This window comes from Mastomys coucha, unplaced genomic scaffold (assembly GCF_008632895.1).
Source record: "Mastomys coucha isolate ucsf_1 unplaced genomic scaffold, UCSF_Mcou_1 pScaffold17, whole genome shotgun sequence".
Lineage (NCBI taxonomy): Eukaryota > Metazoa > Chordata > Mammalia > Rodentia > Muridae > Mastomys > Mastomys coucha.
The window spans coordinates 31,333,139-31,348,629 of record NW_022196899.1 but is presented as its reverse complement, the minus strand read 5'-3'; the positions used below and the strand labels follow the sequence as shown (position 1 = coordinate 31,348,629).

Genomic DNA, 15,491 nt, shown 5'->3' with positions numbered 1-15,491 from the left:
TGTCAATGACATGCATCCACTCAGAACTTTACCATCAGGGCTTCCTCTGCTCTGACTAGTGTTCTAAAATCCTTTTCAACTCTGAGCTTCCATGTCCTTTGGACTACCACCACAGTACCACAGAAACAGATCACCAGGTTCAGGGTGTTCTGAGCTGCAAGGTATTAACTTCCATCAGCACATTAACTTTCCTAGGTCTATCTCTTCCTACATCTTATTTATTCTGCATTTCATCCTTGTATACAATGTTCCAGAGTCTTTAGACAGGATGTGAGTGCCATGGATTATGATGCAAGTCCATGGATTGTGATGCTCATTAAGGCCTACTTAAAACTGAAGCAATACACATGTAATTTCTATCTGAGACAGGGCCTTGCTATGTAGGCTTACATTTACATGTTTTAAATCTTATAGACTATTCTAAGATTTTTTTCTGCTCAACTGGGTCTCTGATTATTCTCAAATGCCACTGTGTTCTATTGTATGACTTCTCTGACACTTCAACTGTTCTTACAGGTACAGGTAGGTCTATTGTTCTAAACCTCTTCAAACTGTCGTTGTTCATACTAGAGACCCAAGACTACACGGCTGCCTTCTGAGGTGGCTGCACCTGTTTACATGGTATCCCCTGATCCTCATCCTTGGGGATTACAAACCCTGTGCTGTGGATGTCAGCTGCTTGGAACCTCCAATAGTTGGGTGTAGGCATCTTCCTGAAACTAGTGAAGCTGCTGGCCACCTTAATGACAGTTCTTGCATGGACTCCTGCTTTTGTGGGAATCTGAAGGTGTTTCAAACTCAACACTGTATTTTCAAATATCCAAAGCACAGGGCAAGGATGAGGTTTTTGTGGTTTCCTCTGCCAGAGGAAGAACTTCTAGTTACCCAAGCACTGTGAGAGTGGGGTATGGAGAGGAGAGCTCAGAAGTGGGTAGTATGTGAAGCTGAGGCTCAGTTACAGCTTTTTATGTGGCAACACCCAAACTTCTTTGTTGGCCAAGACCTTTCTTTACCCGGCTTGAGTCAGGTCAAGTTCTGGTTTGTACTTCCTGGGGAAAGGTGTTCTCTTCAGATTCTTGCCCAGTCCTTGGGGAATCAGACTTTCTCTTACTCTCGTGGATTCTAGGTCATATACAGGGAGAACCTGAAGCCCTTCCTCTTCACAATTTTACTTACAAGTAACTAAAATGAAAATGGGAGCACAAAAATAGCCTTGAGGCCTGTTTATCATAGCGTGTAAGCCTAATTTCTTTATCTCCGCACAGGATCTCATGTAGTCCAGACTGGCTTCATACTATGTCGCCCAGGTTGGCCTTGAGCTCCTAATTCTGTACTTCTACCTCTCAAGTGCTAGGATTTTTGGCATGTGCCATAAGCTCAATTCTAATCAAATGATTAGAATGATGACATTTTCTACACTGTCACATTTGAAGTGCGCCTAGTATGTTTGATCAAACATTTTGATATAATTTCATTTAAGTAAATAAAATACTTAATCTGACAGTACAGTATTAAATAGTAACATTTTTCATTCCTTAAGTGATGTTCTGTGACCAATGTTGCAAGTACACTGAACAGTGATGGAAGGAAGAGCTGTGATGTGACTTCAGACAACTTCAGCCACAGAACTGTACCTGTACTGGTGATGGTCAGGAGTCCCTGACTTGGCTGATTCTCAAACACTAGCTGCTAGATTGTTTGGGGAATCATTGGGACAGAGTTTTTAAAGAAGGTTTATGTAGCATTAAAATGTTGTGTGTGTGAATGTATATGCTACAGTACATATGTGAAGGTCAAAGGACAACTTGTTGGGTTCTCTCTGTCCACCATGTGGTCCCAGAGATCAAACTTGGGTTGTTAGGGTTGGTGGCAAGTACCTTTACCTGATGAGCCATCTTGTTAGTCCTGTATAAATTTTAACCAAAAAGTAACTGGCAACTTGCATATACTTATATATTAAAACTGGTATATGTTTTGAATTCCTTACAGTATCTTAAGAAAAGCTGAGAATACTTTCTGGGCTTGAACTGGCCTTACACTTTAAAATTTATAAGCCTTCCAGGGGTATTGTAGTATCTGTGATAATTTCATGATTTCTGGTCATAAATGCAGGTGACAACAACAGCAACAGAAACAGTACATGTGGCACTAAACCTGGCTGGTCTTTCAGAGTGTGGATGAGAGGTGGGATATGGTTCAGCTGGCCGAGCAATTTCTTAGCATACACTGAGCTCTAGGTCCAAGGTTCAGTGAATAAAAAGTACAGGGGAATACACCTATAATCCCAGCACTTGGTAGGTAGAGGCAGCAGAATCAGAAGTTTAAGTAAGGTCACAACCTCCAACCTCCCTGGCTATACACAGAGTTAGATGCCAACCTAGGCTTCACAAAATCTTTAAAGCAGAGACCTGATGATACTCTTCATGATGTCCTTATGCAAATAATTTTCCATGTTGTATAAAATAAACTTCTACTATCCTACTGACAAGAACTCTGCAGTAAGGAAATAAAACAAGGGTAAATATATAGTGTTGAAAATCAAAAGGTAAAACTGGTTTGAACTCATGCCCAGAGAAATGTTTATTATACTTGAATGATTCAAAACACTGGCTCTTTAACACCAGTGAAGGTATTTCAAACATTTACCTATTAAGAAACTGTAAACACTCTCAAGACAAAATTTGAAAACAAACTTTTCTCTAGAAAACATATGCACATAAGTATCTCTTAGACTGTGTGTAGTCCACTCTTCTCTTGGTAATCTTCATAAAAGCGTCTCAGTGACTCTGGGATTCTGGGTGTCACAATGCTCAAGGCTTGAGTGAAATGCCTCTTCATAATGCAGTCAGCTTTAATGTTTTCTTCCAGAGCTAGGAGAGCGGCCTCCTTGCAGACTGCTATGATCTGAAATTGAACAAATAAAAGGAGGCAGAAAACAGTTAGTACTTTTTTGTAGACAAATTATTTTCAACGTATTTATTTCTGGAATGACATTCAAAAAACCCCTTTAAGAGTTCTAGAACAGCCAGGGCTGTTACAAAGAGAAACTTTGTATTGGGAAAAAAATCCCCCAAAAAACCAAAACCCTTTTTATTTTTGAGATTGTAAATCATTCCTCCCTTTCCTTTCCTTTCTAAAACCTATGTACCCCACCGCTTTCTTTCAAGTTCATGGTCTCTATTTCTTTCTTATTTGAGTGTGTGTAGTTCTAAATATGCAAGTACAATTTGCTCAGTCTGTATAGTCTTTCTTGTATGTATGTTTTAAGGGCTGATCATTTGGAATTACACAAATAAAACTCTCTGTGTGCTCTGCTTGGGGGTAGACTATTTCTCTTGCTTGTAGAATTACTTAGCTGCTGAGGTTGAGGCCTTGTGGGCTTTCCATGTTAGCATGCCCATAGGTGTTGTCATTTTTCAGGTTCTGTTCGTGAGACTTCATGTTGGATGTAGCTTCTGACATGTGGTGTGACTTCTGCACTATGAGTGCATCATTTTGGGAGTTGCTCAAATTGGTGTTTTGATGGTACTATAAATGGACCCAGGGCCTCACATATTATGCAAACCTTTTAAGTTTACATATGGATAAAGCAACCATATACAGAGTTGTCTGTTCTTTCCTTCTTTCCAGAGCAAACTAGAGCCAGCACAAAGCTATATGACAAACAGGCATGTGGGACAGTGGACTGTGCCAGGATACTTGGTACGGTTAAGTGGGTTCAGAGTCCCCAGCACCCTGAGATGGTAGGCAGCTCCCTGTTCCCTACCAGATACCCTGCCTGGAATACATAGGAAATGTGACCTGTGATCATGTAGCCCCAAACAAGAGTTCTCCATGCTAATGAGGTATCTAGAGGTACATCTATTCCTCCTTGCAAAAGGTATTTAATCTTTGGTCCACCCTGACAAGGTGAACAGTTTGGAACCAAGGACTGTCTCTTTCATCAAGAAGTGCCATGGGGAGCATGGAGAAGGCCTTCACCTACAGAGCCACAGCCTAAGTCTCCCATAGAAGGCCCCTCTGCACTCCCAGACAATGCTACTAAGCTAAGGACAATCGCAAATGAGCTAAGCCAGAGTTCCCCATTCCCCTGGCCCTGTCTTCATCCTCACCTGCAGGTCCCCAACTTCATTCCCAATTTCCCCTCTACCCAGTGGTGCCTGTATGTCCGGGTGTTTGAGAGCCCATAGCCCAGGGATCTTCATCGCAGGCCCAGGGACACCCAACCCTCCATTCCTAACGCTTCTGTGTAGTTTTCCAGTGTCTACTGGATTCCTGGGAGTCAGGGAACCTCAGCTTTGGCCTCCCACATGCTAGACTGTATTTTCCCACCTCCTGAGTCATGTATCAACACTTTGTTCCAGCCCAGCACCTGACAGCAGTGGTACAGGATAAACAGAGTCTAATGCTCTGCGTTTTGTTTGCGGTGGGACAAAACATGACACCATACCTCTGGCCCCATTTCCAACACACTTGGCTAAGGATAGGCTACCTGTGAAGTTTGGGAGGGAGGACCCCTTAACAGAGACACTATGATGCACAGTGAGGCCCTGCTAATCAGCAAACCCCTTATCACAGCACAGTTTGTACATTTCTTTCAGTCTTTGCTGTATGATCAACATATGAGATATTTCTTTCTTGTATCTCTTTATGAGCTCTTGACTCCAGGAAATATCAAAAAGTGGCCTGCTTCCTCAGGGAGGAAAGCTGAGAGAACTGAGAAGACTGCAGAGAAAGTAGAATTAATACAGAGAGAATGCGAGCATGAGAGGAAAATACTAGGGATGGAAGGTTCCCTGGATTTCAGACAGCTGAAGCAGGTGGAAGCCAGTGTTGTTCCAAAGATGCACTGCATTACTGTGGTGAACAGGCCCACTGGATGAAAACAGATTTTCAATTTTCAGGGCAAAAATGAATGAGGAGTCATACTAGCTACACCCTATATAGATGAACAAAGGCTAGGTGAAACAGTTTGCCCTCTTAACTGAAAATGGTTCCTCTGCTTAGCTAGGCAAGCAGATACAAGTAGCTTTCTAGGGGATTTAGCCTGCTTTTGACAGGTTTCAAACACGCACGCACACATTCACGCACAGGTATACCTATTAGTTCTGGCCTTAATTAATGAGCACATAAGCTAATTACAGTAGGTTTGCTTTTCTGAAGCATGTTGATGCTTTTCTGAAAATAAAGTGGCTACAAAATTGCTAAGGCAGAAAACATACCAAATACAACATGATGATCCCAGTGGGAACTTGAGCACCTCCACAAGGGGAGGTGAGAGGCCTTAATAGGAGAGTCCTTTCACCAACTCACCTTAGTACCTCCTTCATCCAGACAAGATATAAGCATCACTGGAGAAGCAGGGAGTACTGGGTGCTAAAGTATTCCTTCCTCACTCTCTTAATAGTATAGAGAATATATTCAGAATGTAGCTCTCTCTTTGATAAAGGAAAGAGCAAAGTGCTAGACTTTGGGTCAGTAGTACATTTTTCTGACCCAATCTAAGATTTAGAGCAACATAACTATTTTCTGAATATCTCCTATAAATGTTAGACAAACACTAATTCTATACTCATTCATTTGCTCTGTAACTGATGCCTTAAGTTTTGTACACTTACTAAAGCACATACTGACCACAAGAAGGTACATATAGTGTGGTGGTGGTGTTGGGGAGGGGAACTTGATAAGAAAGGAGATGATCAAAAGGATGTCTGGAGAGGGCTGGCGAGATGGCTCAGCGGGTAAGAGCACTGACTGCTCTTCTGAAGGTCCTGAGTTCGGATTCCAGCAACCACATGGTGGCTCACAACCACCGTAATGAGATCTGACACCCTCTTCTGGTGCGTCTGAAGACAGCTACAGTTAATTACGCCAGAGCGAGCTGGTGGGAGTGAGTGGGGTTGGAGCAAGCTGGCAGAGCGAGCGGGGCCAGCAGAGGTCTGGAGTTCAACAGCACACACACACATGATGGCTCATGGCCATCTGTACAGCTACAGTGTACTCATACATATAAAATAAACAAAATAAATATTAAAAAAAAGCAAGCTGTACTAAGTTTAAAAAAAAAAAAAAAGGATGCCTGGAACCTGGTTGTCATGGTCAGTAGGTCGGTGGATAGGACTGTGGCACATTGGGAAAAGAAAACAAATGATTTGGTTTGGCAGGGTTTTTTGTCAGAATGCAGTTATTAAATTGGAACAGTAAGAAAGCATTTACCTAGATGCTTATAGTCTGGAGCTTCTAGTATGTATTAACATCTGAGAATGGCCTTGATTTTAATAAAAATACTTTGTCTACGTTGTGAGGTAGCTACTTTGTGAGACGAGCTGAATACTGGGCGTCATGTCAGAGTCCTCCTCACAGCTGTATCCAACCTGTGGATGGGCCCATGGGCCCACAAAAAAGCTATGAATGTGGCTAACACAGAATTGTAAGCTGCAAGTTTTATGAGATGTTCTGGTAACTAAACTCATAGATCTCAGTTCATTTCTAGATAAAATACTGCCACAGTGTCACCAACTGGACACCTCTGGAAGGAGTTGGTGTAGTATATCTACTGATGAGTTTTAGCACTTCAACAAACTTTACCTTGTTTCTTGGTATCATTTATCTTTATCTTGTACCATGATAGGGAATACTTGGAAGACCAAATTACACAATTCTTTCTTGCTAATTTGCTTTCATACCACATGTACTTAGCAATATCCAATCAAGAACAGGACAGACGACAGTATGGATTTCTCAGCTAGGCTTTCACTCCCCAGTCAACATCAATGGACTAGCTGCTCTGTGCAGCAACTACAAAAGGTCAAGTATAGGATTTAGAGGTGTGAGGAACTGTATCTGCTTTCATCACTATATACCAGCAGGGGATGGAGACACCCTGATTCCCAGGAAGGATAACCAGAGTATGTTGTGTAGAAAGGAAGACATTGCTGTTTTGGAAAGAATTTAGACAGACAGCCCCCCCACCAAAGACACAAAGAGAGAGAAAGAGGTGGCTGGAGAGGTCTCTCAGTAGGTAAAAGTCTCACTGCACAAGCCTGAGTTTGATTTCCAGAGTCCATGGTAGAAGGAGAGAAATGACTACCAAAAGTTGTCCTCTGACTTTCATGTGTGTGCTATGGCAGCAAAAGAAAAAGCAGCTCCAATGGCCAGGCCAACATTTCCCTGGGAGCTATCAATGACCAGTACTCCATGATCAAAAAAAGTCTAGGCCAATGTAAAATGATCTGCTCCACTCAGAATAGGCAGACGAATTGGGATGCTGATAATAGAAGTCCAGCAATGGCAGCTGCTCAATTTGCTTTAACTCACTTATGCTAGTATTTTGTCCTCAAGATTCACATGCTGGAGCATAATCTCCTAGGTAGCGCATTAGGATGTGGAGCCTCTGGGATGTAAGCCACTCCCTTCTCCACCAGCAAGTATGGGCTTGGTACCCTTATAGGGCCTTGGGAGCTGGTCTGACCCTTCTAATATACAATGACACAGTGAGAAAGTCCTGTCTTACAAATCCATGTGCCTGACATGTGATTCCACAGGCAACCAAACTGTGAATAGCAACTGGGTAGTGCCTATCAATTAGCTTGCCAATCTGACACAGTATCTGGAATGAGACAAAGACATCCAGTGTTTCCCAAAGAACTCTTCTCCTCTCCTATTTTTAGCAGACTATCAATAGTTTTTACTGTTGATATTCTTTTTCTTTGGAAAATTCTTTTTATTATATTTATTTCTTAAGGGTGTGGGTGCTTACCACAGCACAAATGTGGAAGTCAGAAGACAAAGGGCAGAAGTCAATCCTCCTATTATCCGTGTCCTGGGGATTGAACTCAGGCTGTCAGGCTTAGCAACAAGCACCTTCATCCTATGGGCCATCTTGAATTAACTATACCAGAAAACTTACTCAAAGCCAACAGCACAGTTCTTGCCCTTCCTTATATCCTTAATTTCTGCTCTCGTATTTCAGAATAGAGACAAAGTGAAAGGGGCTGACGATAGATGCATAAGGACCAGACATAGCAAGGAGCAAAGAAGAGGGAGAGAGTCAGATAAGAGCCACAGTCTCATGCGTTTATTTATCATCAGGCATCTACATATGCATGCTATTGCACTGAGGCTAGTATCTGTAGTGCTTTTATATACTCTTGTCAGTTACATTTTCAAGTTCCTGAAATGAAAAGAAATAAATAAACAATGCTTATTATCATGTTGTATTTGGATCTGGAGTGCTATAGTGGCTTTAGTCACTCCTGCAGGAGTTAGAAACTCTGTCTAGAATACAAATTATTTTTTCTCAGAGACCCTTTTTCAGGATATCAAGATTTGTCACACAGGGACAGAGACAGTTTTTGCAAAAATGTATACTAATATATATTTAGTTTGGAGGACTTGAATGGAAGTTTGCTAAAAATGAAACATGCAAACATCCAAATGGGTGTTTCTCCTGGTGAAAGGACCCTGCAACAACCATCAAGTGCGGCCTGCCCACATATCTATCTGGGATGAGCCTCTGAGGAAAGGCCTTTAAACTGAACTAAACTTGTTTGGTAGCTTATATTATAAAGTCTATTAAAAAACAACTACCACTCAATGAGATGTGTTTGTGTTTGCATAGACTGATGTTTCTACAAAGAACAATCATGCCCCAAACCAGTCACAGTCAAGGACTGTTTCAGCAACAGTTAATCATTTCAGTTTTTCCCTTTTCTCATGAGGCCACAGAAGAACTCTGCTGAGATGTGTAGGCAAATAGATGAGTCTGACTCATAGACAGTCAGGAATATTACCCTGTTGAGAAAGAAAATACTTGGCCACTCGAGCTTCTTTAGCAAAAAGCATTTCAGAAGCCAGCCCTTTCCCCCATTGGTGCAGATTTCATTTTTAAAGGGAGTTATCGGCAAGCTGCCAGAAAGGGTGCTTTGGCCAGCAGGCTACAAACACAAAACAGTATAATAATCTCATTCAGTTTTGATGAATTGATAAATACCTAAACTTTCATATATGCCTTGCTGGGAAGTTGAAACATGTTTGTGTGAATGGAAAAAAATATGAGACAAAACAAGTAGATTGTGCCCAAGACCTCATTGTCAGAGCCAGACTAAGATGTGTTTTGCTTCAATGGCTGCCATACCACTTTATTTGGTGCCTACACATAACAAATTTTCTTTTCATTCATTCAGCAGTTAAAATAGAGCTGGTGATTAGTTATCTAATAAAAACACAAGACACACAGAAACACCATGACAAAGAATTAGGTGAATCTGAGATGAACACCAAAGAGGAAGAGTCTGCTACTAACACCCTCTACAAATCACCAGGCTCACCTAACAGTGAGTCTTTTTAAGTGAGAAAAGTAGTTGGCAGTGGAGATAGAGGCTCATGTGAGTATGAATTTCATTCTCTATGTGGGCTTCTGCAGCAGCAGTACCCTTAGTACCACACAGTAACAGTGCTGCTGCAAGCTGCATGTGGAAGCAGTGCCTCAGGATGAGAAGGCTCTTGACCAGGGAAATCTAAATACTTCATTTCTGAATCTAAAAGGGCAAAGAGGCAACTGTGTGGAATTGTGAACATGTCCTACTTCACTGTGGAGAAAAAGGAAACCTGTTCCATACAGGCTATGGTTCTTTTCTCCAACCCACCACAGAGGCAAAGTTTAAACAGGTGTCTGGGCACAGCACAATAGAAGCAGGACAACAGAAACATTATAACCAACAAGGCTTCTGAGAAGACAGTAATGCTTTTAAAAACGTGCTAAAGAGTAAGTCCAGGCAAATGCTGACTACTAAAAAGTAGTCAATAGGAAGGAGACCATGACCATGTTTGGCAGTTTCCTGAACTTTTATTCCCTGTGTGCTAGAGCCATTCCTTCCTTCCCTTGTTCCTTTCAGTTTCACAGTGGAATCAGTCTTTTCTGGTAAATGTAGCATCAGAAATAGTAACTTTTTTTTAAAGATTTATTTATTTTATGTATATGAGTAAACAGTAGCTGCCTGTCTTCAGACACACCAGAAGAGGGCACTGAATCACATTACAGATGGCTGTGAGCCACCATGTGGTTACTGGGAATTGAACTCAGGACCTCTGGAAGAGCAGTCAATGCTTTTAACTGCTGAGCCATCTCTCCAGCCCCCAGAAGCAGTAACTTATGTAGTTCCTTCCATGTCCAGCCAAGGCTTGTGGGAATCTGCACTCTGCTACCAGACTAGCACAGTGACAGTGACAACAGGGAAACAGCACACACGAGGCTGGAAGCTTGGAGGTAGAGGTGCTGTTGCAAATGTCTTGGGGTACAAGTGGCGGAGAAGCAGGAGCTGCTTCCTGCTCCAAAGCATTAAGATCTAGGTACCTTTTCTGGTAAACTACCTCAGAAAACACTGTTATCCCCAAAGTGACACAACCAACAGGTCACCCAACACGCAGACCTTCATACTTGACAGAAGAGGTGGGCATGTGGACCTAACAGATCCAGATTCAAATGGACTAGGTGACTTTAGATGGGGAAAGCCCTTTCTACTTTTTTTCTTTTCTTCTTCCTCCTCCTCCTTTTTTTTTTCCAAGACAGGGTTCCTTTGTGTGGTCCTGGCTCTCCCGGAACTCCCTTTATAGACCAACCTGACCTTGAACTCAGAGATCTGTCTGCCCCTGCCTTCTGAGTGCTGGGATTAAATAAGTACACCACCATGCCTGAGTACTTTTTAAAAAAAGATACAAACACATATATGTACAAATATACATATATGTATACGTAAGAGTGTTTTGCTTGCAAGTATATAAATGTATATACCTGAGAGATCAGAAGGGGGAGTTGAATCCTCTGGAACTGGATCTTTGTAAGCTACCATGAGGGTGCTCAGAACCAAATATGTCAAGTGCTCTGAACCACTGGGCCATCTCTCTCTCTCTCTCTCTCTCTCTCTCTCTCTCTCTCTCTCTCTCTCTCTCTCTCTCTCTCTCTCTCTAACTTATTTTTTGGTAATGGAATGGAGTGCCTGTTTTTTAGGTGCTCTACTACCAAGCTACACATCTTTAGTCCATCAAAATGAACTCCCACCCACCAGAGTATTATGTGTAACAGCTGGCTTTGAACTTGTAGATAGTTGACAATGATAGTGAACTTCTGATTCTCTTGCCTCCAATTCCTCAGTGCTAAGATCACAGGTAAACTCCACCATGCCAGTTGTGCTGGAGGCCAATCCAGGGCTTCCTTCATGCTGGGCAAGCACTGTACCAATTGAACTACAGCCCAAACACTCCCCTTCTCCCTTGAAAAACTTACTTCTTGATAGTTGATTTCATACCCTGTTTAACAGTACACCCCAGGATGGCTTAAGACTGTACAGTTTAACTTCTAGTGCACCCGAGAGATGGTGACTTCAGAGTACAAAGGTACAGCTCCTTACTGGAGCTGGTGAGCTGCTTAGGGCAGGCTGCAGGACTTCAGGGAACCCTTTTCCTTCCTTACAGCTGCACACTGAACCCACAATGGCCCAGAAGCTGTCTGGGCTACTCCTGCTGTTTGGCAGGAAGAAAGCACACCATCCAGCGAGGCCTAATCTCAGCTTCTTTGTATTTCAAGTGTAGTAAATAGCTTTAAAAAATCCACCAAAAGAAACAGGCTGCAGTGCTTAAAAAATTCTTAGGTATTCTCAGAAAGTGGTTTTGTTAAAAGCGTCTTCTGTCTGGAACACCTGTGACCTGTTGAGCTTAATTGGGCTGCAGCTGGCGCTGAATGTGCCGCAGCCGCTGGAGCACTGGCACGACATTGTGCTGTCCTGGCTCGCCCGCCCCCTTCTCTTTTCTTTTCACTCTCACAGCCCTGTGACCTCCTTCCCTGTGTATGGAAGGGATTAGGAACCCAGTAAGAGTGGTGTCTTGCTGTTTGTGAACAGCATGCTCTGGAGGTGCTTCAAGGAGGCTACCTGGGAGATTATGCTGCTGTGGATGGGAGGGAGGGCGGGCCATTGAACAGCTGAGCCGCAGCTGAAAGGCGAGCTTGAAAGGTGGATCTGAGGCAGCGCAGCAGGCTCGGCAGGAGTAGGGGGGAGATGAAGTGGGAACTTTACAGATACAGGGAGGCGAGCCCGGCACAGCTACCAGCCGCTCAGGGAGCCACGCTGTGTGGTAGAAGGGATTAATTATGGGTTGCACGAAGCACTTATCCTTTAAAATGTGAGGCAAGAATTGCAGTTTAGATCTACAGAGTGAGTTCCAGGCCAGTGTGGGCTGTAGTGGAGACCTCCATCTCAAGACAAAACAAAAACACAAAGGAATATTTACACACAGATCAACTAACCTGTAGAAGTTTGGAGCTGGAAAGATCAGGAATATTATTTGTTCCTATGGGATTTTAAATGTTTTTAGCTTCAAGTGAACCATCATAACACGATAAAAAGGGGTTTTGAAAAGAAAACGGGTATCATGGAACAGAACAGAGTAGGAAGGAACTACTCCAGTGCAGTGTTGAGATAGACCAGATGGCAGGAGCCCCATTCTCTAGTCACTCAAGGAATCTGACTGCCTACAAGGTGGCATGTACCAGGAAACACAGCAGTAAAACCCAAAGCTCATGTCAACTCCCAGGTGCTCTCTTACCTTCAGTACAATGCAGTGTCTCAGTGGGAGGTGTTTCATGGCCCGCACAAACATAACTAACTGCTGCTTTCACTGTCTCAAGACAACAACTGTCAAGGTTTAGTTATCTGTGCTAAATGTCTACTTGTACTACAAGTTCTGTGAAGGCCTTACAGACTCAGCCCTTTTCTACTTCCCAGATACCTCAGGTTAGCATGTTAGACCTCCTGCTCAAGCCTGTTATCTCTGAAGACATACAAAAACTAGTTTTTGCCCTTTTAGTCCCCTAGCCCCAGCCCTTGCCCCTTGTTGGAATTGCCAGATAACATAGATTAAAAAGGCACCATCATCCTGGGCACAAGAAACACCCTATGATGCTGTGTCATTTGTGGGACCTTGCGGGTTGGGAGAGCCCTGAAACAAGCACCACAGGTTTTGAGACTGGGTCTCTTTGTGTAGCTCCAGGAATCCCTCATAAATCTGGAGGGTTTGAATCTCTCTGCCACGACTCTAGAGATGTGCATGGCAGAGACTGCTGTTGAGGTAGTTTGAACATGTACTATGTTCTCATCTTTACTGCCTGATGATCAGCATCTGAGTTGACACCATTCATTTGCTCATTTAAACAGTTTTACTTATATAGCCCTCTGACCTCAAATTCATGGTGACCTTTTTGCTTCAGTATCCATTGGATGCTGGTATTAAAGTACTGTGCTGCCATACGTTGAAATCATTTTCAGCATGGTGTGGTATTTATGGCTATTCATATTAAAAAGGAGGAGGAGAGGCTTCATAACCCACATATAGTCAACTAAGGAGGAACTAGAGATAGGTCCTAGTGACAAATCAACGAAAGTATCAGCACTGGTCATTAAGACCACTTTTCACTTCCTTCATGTACATTATTCTAATTCAAAATGTAATCTTCCTGAAAGGACACCTCCCCCTGCCCAGTACAGAAATACATACTAAGTCAAAGAACACGATTTTCATCAGATAAGATATCCTCAGAATCCAGAATAAATTCATACATCTTCACTTTTGGATTTTGAGGTGTTTTTCCTCTGACTGACAATGCTTATACTGTTTTATAAGACATTTGTATAGAAACTGACAATAAAATGTTTAAATTCAAATTATAAATCAACAGTCATACACTTGGCAATATTTCAAGTGGTATTTCATCAGTTTTGTGTACTATTGTTGGCCATATACTAGAATCTTTTAGGGTTCAAAGCTATCTAGACAGGCCATAGCATATAGCTGAAGCCTGTGAAAACACCCACTAGCCATATTCATTGGCACTTGTCTAGACTCTAGTGTGTTTAAAGCTCTCATCACAGAATAAAAATGTCTCATGACCTAAAGGGAGTTAAGAACTACTACACTGTTATATAATAAGCACATTTCAAACCTCTTAAATCTCACTGACTCACAACAGAAAGCCAGGGAGAACTATAGGGACGCAGGAAGGAAAAGGAGCCTATTACTCCTGAGTCTGGTTGAAGCCTCTCCAGCTGAGGAAATGAACATCTACTGTGAGGGTTGCTGGCACAGAGATAAGATACCGCTTTCATATATTAGCTATTTCATTTAAGATAGCAGTGAACCATACTTAAGGACTAAGCATGCATGACCATCGAGGATACCCTTACTCCTCTCCCAGACACTTCTTAGAAATCTCAAACAAGATTGTGAACTTGGCTTACAGTGAAGAACCCCAATGTTTCCTTTCTCATGACCTAGACTTTTGTGGTGTACCTGTAAGACTAGACTTTTGTGGTGTACCTGTAAGAACTATCTCATTTAGTTCCCCAGCAACCCTTTGAAGATATCAATTTCAAAACCAACCAAACAACAAAAATAACCAAAATCCTGCATATGATTAGTGTTAAGGCAGAGAAGTGAAACTCCTCTTGAAGAAACCAACACTCATGTTGCACCCAGAGCAGCACCTCTCTTTCTTTTAACCTTTGTGCTTAATATCTGTACTGGAACATCTTTGTGTGTATGAATGAATGGTATATGTATGTGCTCATGTGGAAGTATGCTATGTGCCCAGGGAGGCTAAGGTTGACACTGGATGTCCTTTTCCATTGCTATTCAACAATTTTTTTTTTTTTTTTTTTTGGTTTTTTCAAGACAGGATTTCTCTGTGTAGCCCTGGCTGTCCTGGAACTCACTCTGTAGACCAGGCTGGCCTCAAACTCAGAAATCCGCCTGCCTCTGCCTCCCAAGTGCTGGAATTAAAGGCGTGAGCCACCACTGCCCGGCCAACATTAATTTTTTAAGTTATATTTTATTTTATATAAACAAGTGTTTTGCCTACATATATGTCTGTATGTATGCAATATTAATGAAGGCCAGTAGAATTCATCAAATTTCCTGGAGCTGGAGTTAAAGATGGTTCTAAGTGACTATGTGGGTGCTGAGATCTAAGTCTGGGTTTCCCAGAAGAGCAGCCAGTGCTGATCGTGTACATTAATAATCATGAGGAAGGGACACAACATCTGTCCAAACACCGGGAGTAACTGGGACCAGCAGGACCAGGCACACAGGAACTCCACTGGCCCAGTGGCTGAGGTTGCTTCCGGTCTGTCTGGGCTGGCTGGTTCCCTGAGTAGACCTTGGGCACAAACTCTGCAGCCAGTCCCAAACACCCAGAGGCAATTCCACAAGCTCTAACAAGCCCAGGGTCATAGGATCCCAGAATCACAGGATCCCAGAGACAGCTTGACTCTAGGAGTTCTGACACAACCAGGATCGTAAGAAAATAACACAAACCAAGGTCACTTGGCATCATCAGAACCCAATTCTCCCACCATACCAAGTTCTGGACCCACTATCACACTAGAAAAGCAAGATTCAGATCTAAAATCACTTCTCATGATGATGATACAGGACTTTAAGAA

General features: G+C 42.5%; 1 protein-coding gene across 3 annotated transcripts in view; it reads right to left on the bottom strand.

Annotated features, from left to right (window-relative positions):
• Positions 1-2,555: 2,555 nt before the first annotated feature.
• Spata5 (spermatogenesis associated 5) overlaps positions 2,556-15,491 on the bottom strand; it is a 173,177-nt gene continuing 160,241 nt past the window's right edge. For all 3 annotated transcript variants that reach the window (XM_031376652.1, XM_031376651.1, XM_031376653.1), the window contains one exon: positions 2,556-2,904. In XM_031376652.1, the coding sequence (XP_031232512.1) occupies positions 2,728-2,904 (177 nt within the window). In that variant the 3' untranslated portion in view covers positions 2,556-2,727. The remainder of the gene's footprint in view (positions 2,905-15,491) is intronic.